The sequence below is a fragment of the Akebia trifoliata genome, chromosome 16, assembly GCF_017979445.1.
Source record: "Akebia trifoliata isolate Shusen 1 chromosome 16, ASM1797944v1, whole genome shotgun sequence".
In the NCBI taxonomy this organism is placed as follows: domain Eukaryota; kingdom Viridiplantae; phylum Streptophyta; class Magnoliopsida; order Ranunculales; family Lardizabalaceae; genus Akebia; species Akebia trifoliata.
In genome coordinates, this window is record NC_141390.1 from 3,283,946 (window position 1) to 3,296,172 (window position 12,227).

At 33.9% G+C, this 12,227-nt stretch overlaps 1 protein-coding gene across 4 annotated transcripts; it reads left to right on the top strand.

The window, feature by feature from the left end:
• The first annotated feature begins 3,096 nt into the window (after positions 1 to 3,096).
• Positions 3,097 to 8,742, top strand: LOC147382294 (transcription factor bHLH153-like). 4 transcript variants are annotated; one of them, XM_086428341.1, is made up of 6 exons: positions 3,097 to 3,669; positions 5,558 to 5,680; positions 5,911 to 5,976; positions 6,567 to 6,632; positions 7,772 to 7,819; positions 8,292 to 8,742. In XM_086428341.1, the coding sequence occupies exons 2-6, from the start codon at positions 5,582 to 5,584 to the stop codon at positions 8,493 to 8,495; spliced, it is 483 nt and encodes a 160-aa protein (XP_086284467.1). In that variant the 5' UTR covers positions 3,097 to 3,669; positions 5,558 to 5,581; the 3' UTR covers positions 8,496 to 8,742. The 4 variants fall into 4 exon arrangements, with proteins under 4 accessions (XP_086284467.1, XP_086284468.1, XP_086284469.1 ...); XM_086428342.1 differs by having other exon boundaries at positions 5,563 to 5,680; XM_086428343.1 differs by having other exon boundaries at positions 3,097 to 3,660.
• Positions 8,743 to 12,227: the final 3,485 nt, after the last annotated feature.

The following is a 12,227-nucleotide window of genomic DNA, read 5'->3' on the forward strand; positions in this document are numbered from 1 at the left end:
CACATAGAAGTAAGAAGGGTGAAATTCAAAAGCACAATTATTGTCTTTAATGAATCTTTCAACAAAAAGGAGATTGCGTGCTATGTAAGGAACGTGAAGAATGTCATTAAGAACAAAATTTGAATTGGGAGTAGCAAGGGTGGAGGAGCCAATATGCTTTAATTCCAAATTACTCGATCACTTGCCAATTTTTACTGTGTCAGAACTTAGATATTCCGAATGAATGCTAAGGTTGGAGATGTCGAAGGTGAGGTGGTGAGTAGCTCTTGAGTCCGCATACCAATTATTGTTGGGTGAGATGGCATCATAGGCAAGGGCGGATCCAAGATTTTCTTGTAGTGGGGGCAAACTATGATTAGTTGTATAGTTGAAGAACTTGAAGATGAATGGTTTTAGGGAGAAATTCAGAGGTTTTTGGTTAGAAATTGAAGAAAATGATATGTAGGTCATTTCCAATTAGTATATGAAAAGGCCCGGTCAAGACACAATGTCATCAACAAAAAATTGAACGAGGGGGAGGGGGGGGGGCAATAATTGGAGGGAGGTGAGGGTGTGGGGGCAAATGGGGAGAGAGTTGAGGGAGTGGGGACAAATGGGGCATGTAATTAGTTGAAAATATATGGGTGTCTTAAAGTTCTGTGGGGGCAATTGCTCCCACCAGCTCCACCCTTGATCATAGGGGACATTATATGTTTGAGCAAATAATGGTCGTGACTGATCTTGAAATGCCTTGTTGTATCAATTATGTGTGGCCATAAGGGCAATGTGCCATCTTTCTCAACAAATCTAGCATATGTGTGGCCATATGGAGCACCTGTACCTAATAGGGATGAATCAAGTAACATAGCTTTCTCCAAGGTGGTGCTTTGGATATACATTCATGAATTTCAATTTGATATGTATGTACTGAAGACTTAGTTCTTTGATGACTGACCTTGCTTGATCGAACATCAGCATTCGATGATTTTTTTCGGTTGGAACCAGCAAAAATCACTATACACCAATATTGTTAGGGTAGACCTTCTTTGATGGATATAGTTGGCCATGACATCTAACAATGGATTCTAAATAATTTAAGTGCTTCCATGTAGGGGAAGAACTAGGGTTTTTTGAAAAGAGCGATGAAGGAACTATTGTTAACTAATAAGGCGAAAGAGCTTGGAGGATGATTGGTTTTGGGCATAGTGACAAAGATGAGGGTTGGGAATAATTTGGCAAGAGAAAGCTTCGGAAAAAACTTGGCAACAGACGATAAAATTGGGAAAACATTGAATAAATTAAAAAGTAAAAATAATTATTTTAAGTATAAAAAATATATATTTTATATAGTAAATAAAAATAATAATACTTAAAAATGCTAAAACCAAATATAATTCGTGATTTTGTTTGAAAAAAATGGGTACTAAATCACAATTATTCGTGATTTTTTCAAATACTTTGAGATTTTTTGAAAAAATCAGGATTTAATTGCGACTATTTCAATAAATCATAGATTTTTGTCACTATGATTTTGGGGATAATGCCATTAGTTTAAAAACACAAGGCATCTCAAATATTCACTAAAATACCTATTGACATCCGTTTTCTCTAACACACCAATGCAAAATGACATCAATACCCTCTTCTTCAACTTGTAACAAAAAACCCATTTATTTCTCCTAAAAAAAACAATCATTTTCAACCTCTTGAGTAAAATATTTTATCCTACTATTCAACCTTAAGATTAATCTACCTTAATATTCAAACTAAAAGAACAAGATAAAATATTTGAAGTAGAAGATCATGAGACTTTTTGATAGAAAATTCTATGATTTTCAATAAGTGATTAAGGCAAGATTTAAAATAATGGATTGGATATGAGATTATATACAATACAGTTTATTTACCATAGAAGTTGAAGAACTTGAAGATCACTATTTTAGAAAGAAAAATGTAGGTTTTTTTAGTTATTGGTTGAAAATGAGGGTATCCAAATTATTTTTGAGTGCCTCAATGGCAATTTCAAATCCAATAGGCGGTGATAGTCTGTAGGTTGTGTGTTTGATACTCGGTATGAGCAATATTTCCTCGAGACCACTTGCGAGGGTGTTCCCTCACTTACTTGGCGAGTGTGATGTGCGGGCCTTGCACATGCCCAGGGGAGGGTTCCCATTTGCCTCGGTTCCAACCCTAACTCATCTGGTCCTCCTAGTTTGATGTAACTTTGGACACACCCATTACAATAAAAAAATAAAAATAAAAAAAATTATTTTTGGGTAGTCTAAAAAAGAAGAACAAGGTCAAAAGGGTTGTATCATCAATTTGAAAACACAAGGGGTGAGGTATCTCAAATATTCACTACAATGTATAAGAGTATTTAAATCAATGAAAGATTGAAAGGAAGGTAGGGTTACAAGGTCAAAAGGGCATCTCATCAATTTAAAAATGAATAAAATTTTTCTAACGCCCCACTTCTAACACACACCCATCACAAAATCACAGACCATTTCCTCGTGATATGCATAATCATAAATCTTTTTCTTGTGTATCTCGAGGCATATGATCTACGATTTTGTGATGGGGGCATCATATTATCACGACTCTTTAAAAATATACGATGATATCTCATATATTCATCAAAATGTAAAGGGGTGTTTAAATTTCTTTAAAAAAAAAAGATTGAACGAGGCAACTATGCCACTCCTTTCTCATGGTCCCCGTCCTTGCTTCCATATATATCTAATTACCTAACAATCATGGAGCTTGAATCGTACTTTTGAAAGAATTTATGGTTAACCTCTTTCATATATGAATTTATTTGATTCACAAGTAATGAATTTATATAAATATCAATTTCAATTCAAATATGGGTTTGATTTAACTTTCATCCCCGGAGAAGTATTTACCATCCGAGGATATCAGGTGCATTATCATAATTTCACTTTGGAATAATTCTTTATTATTATTGGAAAAGCTCAAGCCAAGCCAAGCCAAGCCAAATTTATGTAACCATGGTTAAGAAAAACGGAATCATCTATGGTTAAGTTAACCCTCTGTTTGTTTGCATGGTTGGAAATGAGCTGTCAGAGGTTTTGGGTTTTTATAAAACCTTTCAAAAACCCTTTCTCTCTGTCGCTCGCGCGCGTCTCTTTCTTCGCATCTCGTACGGGTTTTCAACGATTTCTGCTCAATCTTTCCAAATTTCCCATCAGACTCCGGCCATTATTGAACTTTCACCTCACAATTTCATCGCCGAAACCCTAATTCTTCCAAAATTTGCAATTTCTTCCGGCGAGTTTACGAAATTTCTGATCAATTTTGAAGTTCTCTGATCACATTTCAGGCAACTTTCAGAACTCTCCGATTGTCTTTTCGATCAATTTCGAAGCTTCAGTTTACATTTCCGGAGAATTCTGAAGTTTCCGATGAGTTTTGCGGCCAAGTTTGAAGATTTTGATCGCATTTATGGTTGTTTAATCGATTGTGTTGTCTAAAGTTCCAATCTTTGAGGTGAAACTGATCTTAAATCGTCTTTTTGGGGGGTGAAATTTTATTAGAATTCTAAGCTTTCTATCAACTTCTAGTTTCTACGATTTATTTGGTGAATTTTGACGATTTCTTCATCAAAACCTAAAGCGATTTTGACTATCTCTCTTTCTCCATGCGAAGTGATCTTTTCCGGTGAGTGAGGTTAAGATTTAATTAATTTATTATTATTATTATTATTATTATTTTTTTGTGTTTTTGCAATTTACTTAAAGAATTCGATACTGTACTTCAGGGATTTATTTAGCGATCCAACTCTTGATCTCCATTATCATCCCACGTAGCATACATTTTTTTTTTCGTTTATCGGGCCCACAGATGACTACTTGATTGGTAATTTCTAGAGTTTGAATTTGCCCATTTTTCCATCATGGACGAATTCTAAACACAATATTAGGCTGTGATCGCTGTGTAATTTAGTAAGCCCCATCAATATGCCACGTGGCGCCCATAGAAAACCCGGAATTGTGTAGCCATCCAACTCCAGAGAGTACATGATCTGTACTCTTGCTTACTATTACTCTAGGTTATGTTGTATAGTATATACTGTAGGTGTGAACACGAACCGTTGGTCTTAATTAAAAAAGTACAATTGGATAGGTACCTGCCTTATGATCCTAACCGTTGGATGAGCTGACTATCTGCTGCACCATTGATCATCCAATTAGTGGATTAGTGTCTTTGTTTAATCTATGTTTAGGGCCTATCTAATTGAGTGGTTAGGATTTTTGGCACACCAAATTTTAGTGATTTGTTGACACATGAATTAATATCTTATTTATTTATATTATATTAATGTGTGTAATTAATTAATTAATTTGATTTTTTGTCTGTTAATGACCTAACAAGCAATTATTTTATGAGTGATAGATACTCTCATGTTATTTTATTTATTTTTTTCATGTCCTGGTTTTGTCTTGAATATTCTGACCTAAATAGTGCATGTTATTAGTTTATATCTTTGACGTCCTATGATTTTTTATTTATTTATTTATTTTAATATAAAATCCCTTGTAATCTTAGAATGGGCTCCACTTTAGAAATCTGAAATGATTTTTTAGCCATCTAGTGTAGGATAGTGGGTCCCATCAGGAGGTGTTTTCTTGGGGAGTGTTTTGTGATCGACAAATCTCAATTAAATTAGAAAGAAAATTTTCTATGACTGTTGTAAGATTGGCTATGTTTAATAGAGTTGAATGTTGGATAATCAAGAAATAGTATGTTTGTAGATCGAGTATAATAGAGTTGATGGTGTTGAAATGGATTTAGAGGAAATGATAAGAAAGATAAAATTAGAAATGAACATATTTATGAAAATGTAGGTGTAGTCTTTTATTTTTTTTGAAGATTAAGAGAGGGGGGTAGTTCAAATAGTTCATAAACGAAGGGAAAATTGATTGAGATGATTTGGTTATGGGCAACGAATGTGGATTACAACTCTGATTATAAGGTTCTACAAGAATGGGAAAAAATACCAAAAAGAAGTTGAGCGGAGATGAGTCCAAATAGAATTGAATAGGATTCATTCAAACGACTCAAGTTTTCAAATAAGGCTTTGATGATGATGATGATGGGATGGATTGTATATTTCTCTTGATTATCTAACGAGTGAAACAAGTCGGTTGGTTGGTATCATCAATCAATCTCGTTGATTTTTTTGAACTAGTTTTATTAGATCGTGTTCATTGGAGAAAGGTCCCAGACTCGCTGGATGTTTTTCATATCTTTACTATTATAAGGAGAGAGGGGGTGGAGAAGAAGTGGTTCGACCCCAAAATTTGGATCCCACAAATGCACCCACCTTTAAATTTATACTTAATATAATCAAGGTCATTTCATGTTGGTTATTTACCAAAATTATAAAAATACCCTTTTACTATGGAATCTTCAAAAATCGTATAATTAATATTTTAAATTACAAATAAGTCCTGATTATACATTTGCGTTTAACGTACTAGTGTTATCTAACGCTGTTTTATTTTACTTTTCTTCTTATTCTTGTATCTGATTATGGTACCTACTCATTGTAAAGGATAGGTAGAGAGGGAGACGAAATATGATAGAACAGAAAAGGAGACCCACATCTTTTGACCATGGTGATCCCATTTGCAGTACAACGAAGCGGCTTAGGACTGAAGCCTCTGTCTCTGCTAAGGTCTTCTCTCTCTCTCTTCTTGACTGAAAATACTTGAAAACACATATTTCCAAGTTCCAATTCTAAAGACTGATCCCATCCTACAATTGCAATATCACCAAAAAGTTGGTTTTAATGGAACACAAATATGTCTAATTAAATGAGATGGATGGGTGAATCTACTGGTGGGCTGTTAACCATGCTGATGCAATTACGACCTTCAAGTCTAGTTTTTTTTCCTTTTTTTGCAGGAGAGGAAAGAGAAGGTGGGAGAGAGAATTGCAGCTCTACAACAACTTGTCTCACCATTTGGGAAGGTATAAATTTCTCATTGAAATTTTTGATAAGTGAAAATTTTATTGAGAAGAGGACAAGGAGTCTTTAAGAAAGAATACAAACTTACCAGAAAACAAAGACCGAAAGAAAAACAGAAACAAAACCAACACCAAAGCAAGCCCCCAAGAAATCCCCCTTTACATACAAGATCTCATCTATACAAAAAGTCTTCAAAGAAAAAAAGCCCTAAACTCTTCGAACTGCTTACTCCAATATAAAAGAAGGCCCACAATACTAAAGATTACTCCCTGTAAAATACCGTGTCCAATACTTAATGTTTTTATGTGTAAATTACCGTGTCCACGACATGCCTTCTCAGTATATGATACTTCAAGTTTGAATATAAATGATATATCCAGACTGCATAGATTCCATGTCCATCTTATTTCTATCTGGGAACTAATCTGGGATGTGTCCCTGATGTACTCAGATAAACTTGCCTCATCTCATATTTAGGAGTCATGAGCCTAGGTTCATTCTGTAGGAGTAACTGAAACCAGAATAATATCTTCTATTCTTGGTATTTGCTATTTAATCATATAGTGAGTTTAAGTTTGTTTATTGAATGCAGACGGATACATCATCTGTCCTTTATGAGGCAATGGAGTACATCAGATTCCTTCATGATCAAATTAAGGTTCGATGCTGCCTTGCTTTCTTTTTTCTTCTTCTTATTGTTTTCTTTGAACCTTTCGAACTCAAGTAGCTCAAAAGTTTGAATAGGGACCATTACAGGTGCATATTGGCACGATTGCTTGTCAATTAAGAGAATGTCGGAATCCCCATTGGCTAGTATGTCTGGAGGACTGTCTACTATCTCTGTATTGGGTTACGTGGTCTGTCCTACTACTTGGGAGATCTCCAGTTACCCACACAGCAAAACTGACATGACTTGATTTGATGACCATAACCACAATTATAATTCTTTTTGTGGGTTCTCCAAAATAATGTGACAAAATTGATTTTTTTTTATGGTCATCTATTTTGGTAAAATTGAGAATTAGAGATCTATGGGGAACCATTGAATTCAATGATGGGTCTCATCCCTCTATACAAGCAATGTATGCTATATAAAGATGGTGCATAATCTACTTGGGGCTTAAAATGGGTCGGGTTCAGACCGGATCTGATAAGATCCTATTTTTTATTTGGATCCTATTAGCTAAAACCATGTCCAAACCATTATCCAACACGACCGATTTACTTGGTTTGGGTCTGTTGGGTCGGATAATTTGGACTTTTCAAGACTTTTTGGTTATATTTCTTTTCTAATTGCTATACTATTCTTTTTTACAATTATAATTCCTTTATTTTAAAAGACTTCATGTTATATTTAAGTACTAGAAAAATATTTATTTTGAAAAACATAAAGTACAATTTTCAAAGCAATATATCATTCGGATCTAGTCGGATATTGGGATGGATCCGTATCCGACCTGGATCCAACTCAGATCAAGGGACATCAACCCATTTTTTATTCAGGGTCTACTCGAAGGGCCAAACCTGTTAAATTCAGATTTGGATCACTTGGATTTTGGATAAAATCCGACCCATTTATTGAGACCCTACATATCTTATTAAATTAGTTTCTCTCGTTAACTATCTCAACTTCAACTGATGCATAAAAACTTGCAGTTCATGAACCATCTCTTGGATTGGCTATAGCCAGAAACCTCGTTCACTCTGAAATTTCAAAGATTTTTTATTTTTTATTTTTTAAATTCAATGTCGTAATATTGTCTTGTGGTTTTCTTTTGTTTACTCAAATCATGTCAGGTGTTGAGCGCTCCATACCTCCAGAGTATAGCAACAGAGAAAATGCTGGTAAGTGTCAAAACTCCCTGTCCTGATTAATTAGAATGAACCTTGGAAGCCTAGTATGTGAATGTTCTGATTCATTTTCTTCTACTTAAAAAAAGAGTGCTTCTATTGACACCCCAATTTTTACTCATTACACACCAATTAAAAATAAAGAATATAAGTGAATGGTTGAGAACAAATAAAAGTTGGGGTGCCAAGGGAAATTCTCCTTTTTTTTTTTGTTGTTGCTAGATACATCTTTTTTGGGTTTAAAATTTTCTATGAGCTTAACCATAAATTGTAAACAACTACTGAAATTGTTTCAACAAATGTTGAGATTATAATTTGAGCCTAACCTTTGTACCCTTTGAAAATTATGTTTTAATATATTATTGGGGTGATAAATAATTTAATAATTTGGGGTGCAATGACAGCTTTTTGTTTTTTGTTTTCAAGAACAACATGTAATTGGGTGAGCTTGATCATTTTATTTCAGGAATCAGAGCAGTACTGTCTACGAAGCCGAGGACTATGCCTTGTGCCAACCTCTTGCACCCTCAGAGTTGCTCGTAGCAACGGTGCTGACATATGGGCTCCCATCAAGGCCAGCTCCCCAAAGTTCTGTCCATCTGATGTTGTTGACAACATTGAAAGCTCAGGTTCAACATGGAAGTGTAGAATGTCTAGTACTACTACTTAGTCAAGACAACTCACAGAATGCTCTTTCAACCTGCATTCATTTTCGAAGCTAACGTTGAGGTTAAGAAGACGTTACACCATATATTGCAGCTTTAATTTCTTCCTTCTTGGGTATGATCTTACATGCATGTATACTTATGTAAGGGTAAAATGTATAATTGGCAAAATCGCCGTAACATTATATAATTCTCCTAAGATATTATTATGAAAAAAGATATATATAACTTATAGAAGGTAATTAATTACTATATTATTGGAAACTTTAATTACTACAAATTTCAACTTTGAACCCACTATTGTTGGGGGAGGTAAAATGCTTCTTTGAATCAATGGTGATGCAATTGCTTCTGCGGAAAATTGAGATGGCAATGCATCATCATCATCATCAAATGTATGAAATCATGGGATAATCTCAGTTTCTGGAAAGATATTATAAATGTTTTTAAACGTTGATGCATGAGGCAAGGTGTTTGGTTGATCAGTGCCTTTAGATATTTTTAAATAAATAATATTATATATATACACGGTAGCATTCAGCAGACAATACTACAGGGATAGCGAGGGGAGATAAAATTTATCTTATATGGCTTAAAAGTTTTGGATTGGGTATTTTTTTTTTATAAGAATGATCTCTTCAAAAAATCGTTCCAATCGGAAACTTCTAACCCTAATAAAAGTGAGTTACAAATGAATGGTGAAAAGTCTTAACGGTTCAATATTCTAAATCACTTTTGATGGGGTTAGAAATTTTAGATTGGGCTGATTTATTTTGAGGATCTCTTCATCTTAAATAAAAATCAAATCAGTTCATTCCCTTTATATGTAATACATATAATAGTGAGGTAAGTGTAATTATCAAAATGATAAGGGGTCAACATGAAATTATGTTAAATTACAGGGGTCAAAGTATGATTTACCTTTTAAAAGTAAATTTTGATATTCACAGGATCAACATGTAATTGAGTTATTGAGCTAAGCCATATTGAAAGTAATTGTTTTAAGGAAAATGCTGGAATGACACATGGTATTTACTGTGATTCTCACAAGTCTGTCGTGGGATGTGCACATAACCATAGATGCATTTCCTCGTGATACGAGAAAAAATCATCTACACACATCATCATTAATACTTGCCATTGATTGTATTGAATTTCCAAATAGTTATTGTATTGACTATCTGATGTGACAAGTTTGGGAATCATAGATTTGCCCTTCTTGAGATACACAATCTCTTGAGATGCACTTTCTTATGGGAAAGTGCTGTCGTGTAACTCAAGGAATACAGATCTACAATTCCCTAACTTATCACGTCAAGGTAATCAATTGAGTTTGCCACGTAATGTAATCGAATTATCATGATTCTATATATATATATAAATATCATCCTCACAAAAAATCAACTCATTCTGAAAATTTTTAATCATATAAGGCAAAATGTTTTATCTAGACTGTTGTCGAGGATTTTGTCAAAAGAACACTACCCGTGTGTGTGTGTGTGTGTGTGTGTGTGTGTGTGTGTTATAGGGAAAAGAAACCACAGATGATCCTTTCCCTATGGAAAAATCACCTGAGCCTCTTACACAAACTTGTAAACTGTGCTTGAATTGCATTTCTAATAGCGTGGATGAGTTATCACCAATTATTTAGGAGAGCTGCTATTGGCACTCATCTTTTACTTATTACATCCCAATTTTTTAAATTATTTATCACACCTCAATCAAAGACGATTAAAACTCACTCTTTAAACGTCACAAAGGTTTGGCTCAAATTATAATTTCAACAATATTACCAAACATTATGACATTCCTTGTAATAATTTCAGTAGTTGTTTACAATTATGTTTAGGCTTATATAAAATTTCAAATCCAAAAAATATAAATTTAGAAAAAGAAAAATGAAAAGAAGAGAGCTGCTGGTACCCCCAACCTTTACTTATTCATGGACATTTACTTATTCTCATTATCTTTAATTGGGGTTTAATAAGTAAAAGTGGGGTGCCAATAACAGCTATGTTATTTAGTGGCACTAGTTTTGTCCTTTAAAATTGGGCCACAAGTGTCCTACCCGCACAATGTAGGTACGATCGATAAATGAGTTTAGGAGTCCCCAGGATCCAAGCCATTGCAAGGCAATTGTATCCTTGAGATACAATTAAGAGATCATCCAACGGTCCAGACCTAAGGAGGCCAACATCATGCATGTTGATACTAGAAGTAGGTCCTCACAAAATAATCTGGTTAGTATTAATGGATTGACAAGTTGTGGATCAGAGAAAATATATATATTTTGTTTGGTAGTTCTGATATCAAATGTCCTCTAAATTATGGGACCTAATCCCCATCTACCCACCAACAGACACATAAACACAAGGTATACGCAATTATTAATTGTACGATCCACTTCGAGATTTATTTCATCGATAGGTTTAATTTTTTGCTAAACATTTAGGATTTGAGAGTAGATTAGAATCAAATTTAGACAAAAAATTGATCTCGGTTAGTTAAGCATCTCCATAGTAGAGTCAACCTCATGTTTTCTCGTATTGTGGTTCGATCGTACGAGATGAGAAAACTTGAGGTGGATTAGTAATTTATTTATTTATTTTAAAGAATGAAAAAAATATATATCTATTTTAATTAAAGTCTATGAATTTTGATACCACATTTTGGATTCAACTTGTCTTCATCGATTAATTAATAACCATTACAACTTGTTAGCTTCATTGGGATGTTAGAAGCCTACGTAACTTATCTTTTCTAGTAATACATTTAATTGCATTGTCTTTTAGTGAAAAATATAGAATTATGAATCTAGAATGGGTAGTGTCTACATGACACCTTTTGGTAGGAGTTTAAAATAAAATGGATTCCTAATCAAGTCATTTTCTAAGTGACATGCACACCAATACTTTGCATCTACAACCAAAAAGAGCCACATAGACACCAAATATTTATTTAGTAACGGACATCGCTCTAGATCGCGATTAAAAAAATATAAGGATATTTTTAATAGAGTCACAATCTAAGACGAGACACTGTTCCTATAGCAACAAATAGTGTTTATGTGGCATTTTTTAGTTCAGGTTGCATGCTATGTATGTAGAAAACGATTTGTTTAGAAGCTCAATCTGTTTTAAAGTCCAACCAAAACATGTCACATAGACATTGTTATGGATCTTGGTGCATTTTAATATTTATACAATGATACTTTCGTAAATTTCAAAATCTCATTAATATTTTTTAAAAGTGTTTATAACATTTATGATTAGTCAAGTACTGTTCTAAGAGTAATTTTAAAGGAAAATTCCATAATGATATTCAATAATAGAGAAGAATTTCATTATGAATCATCATTTTGGATATTCAAGGGATTTGCACCTCAATCGTGTCTTCCTAAATATTTTTTCACAAATACTTTTAATATGTTTTTTTTTTTAATTCAACCCAAAATAGAATTGGAGACGACGAGTGTGTTGGAGACCCTAAAATCCAAAATAACTCTCTAAAATAATGTAGTTGATGGATGCAATTTTTTGGAGTAAAAAATAGAAATCCTAGATCTCATATTTCATTTTGGAGTTTGAAAACTTGATTCTCCAAAATGGAATGGGAAATGATGACAGTGTTGGGGACTTTTCATGGATTTAGCACTCCGAAAAGGCAGTTGAGAGGGGAAGGTGACTCGGATGGAGTATGTGTTGGAGCAACTCTAAGGGGCCTGGATACCTCGGGTC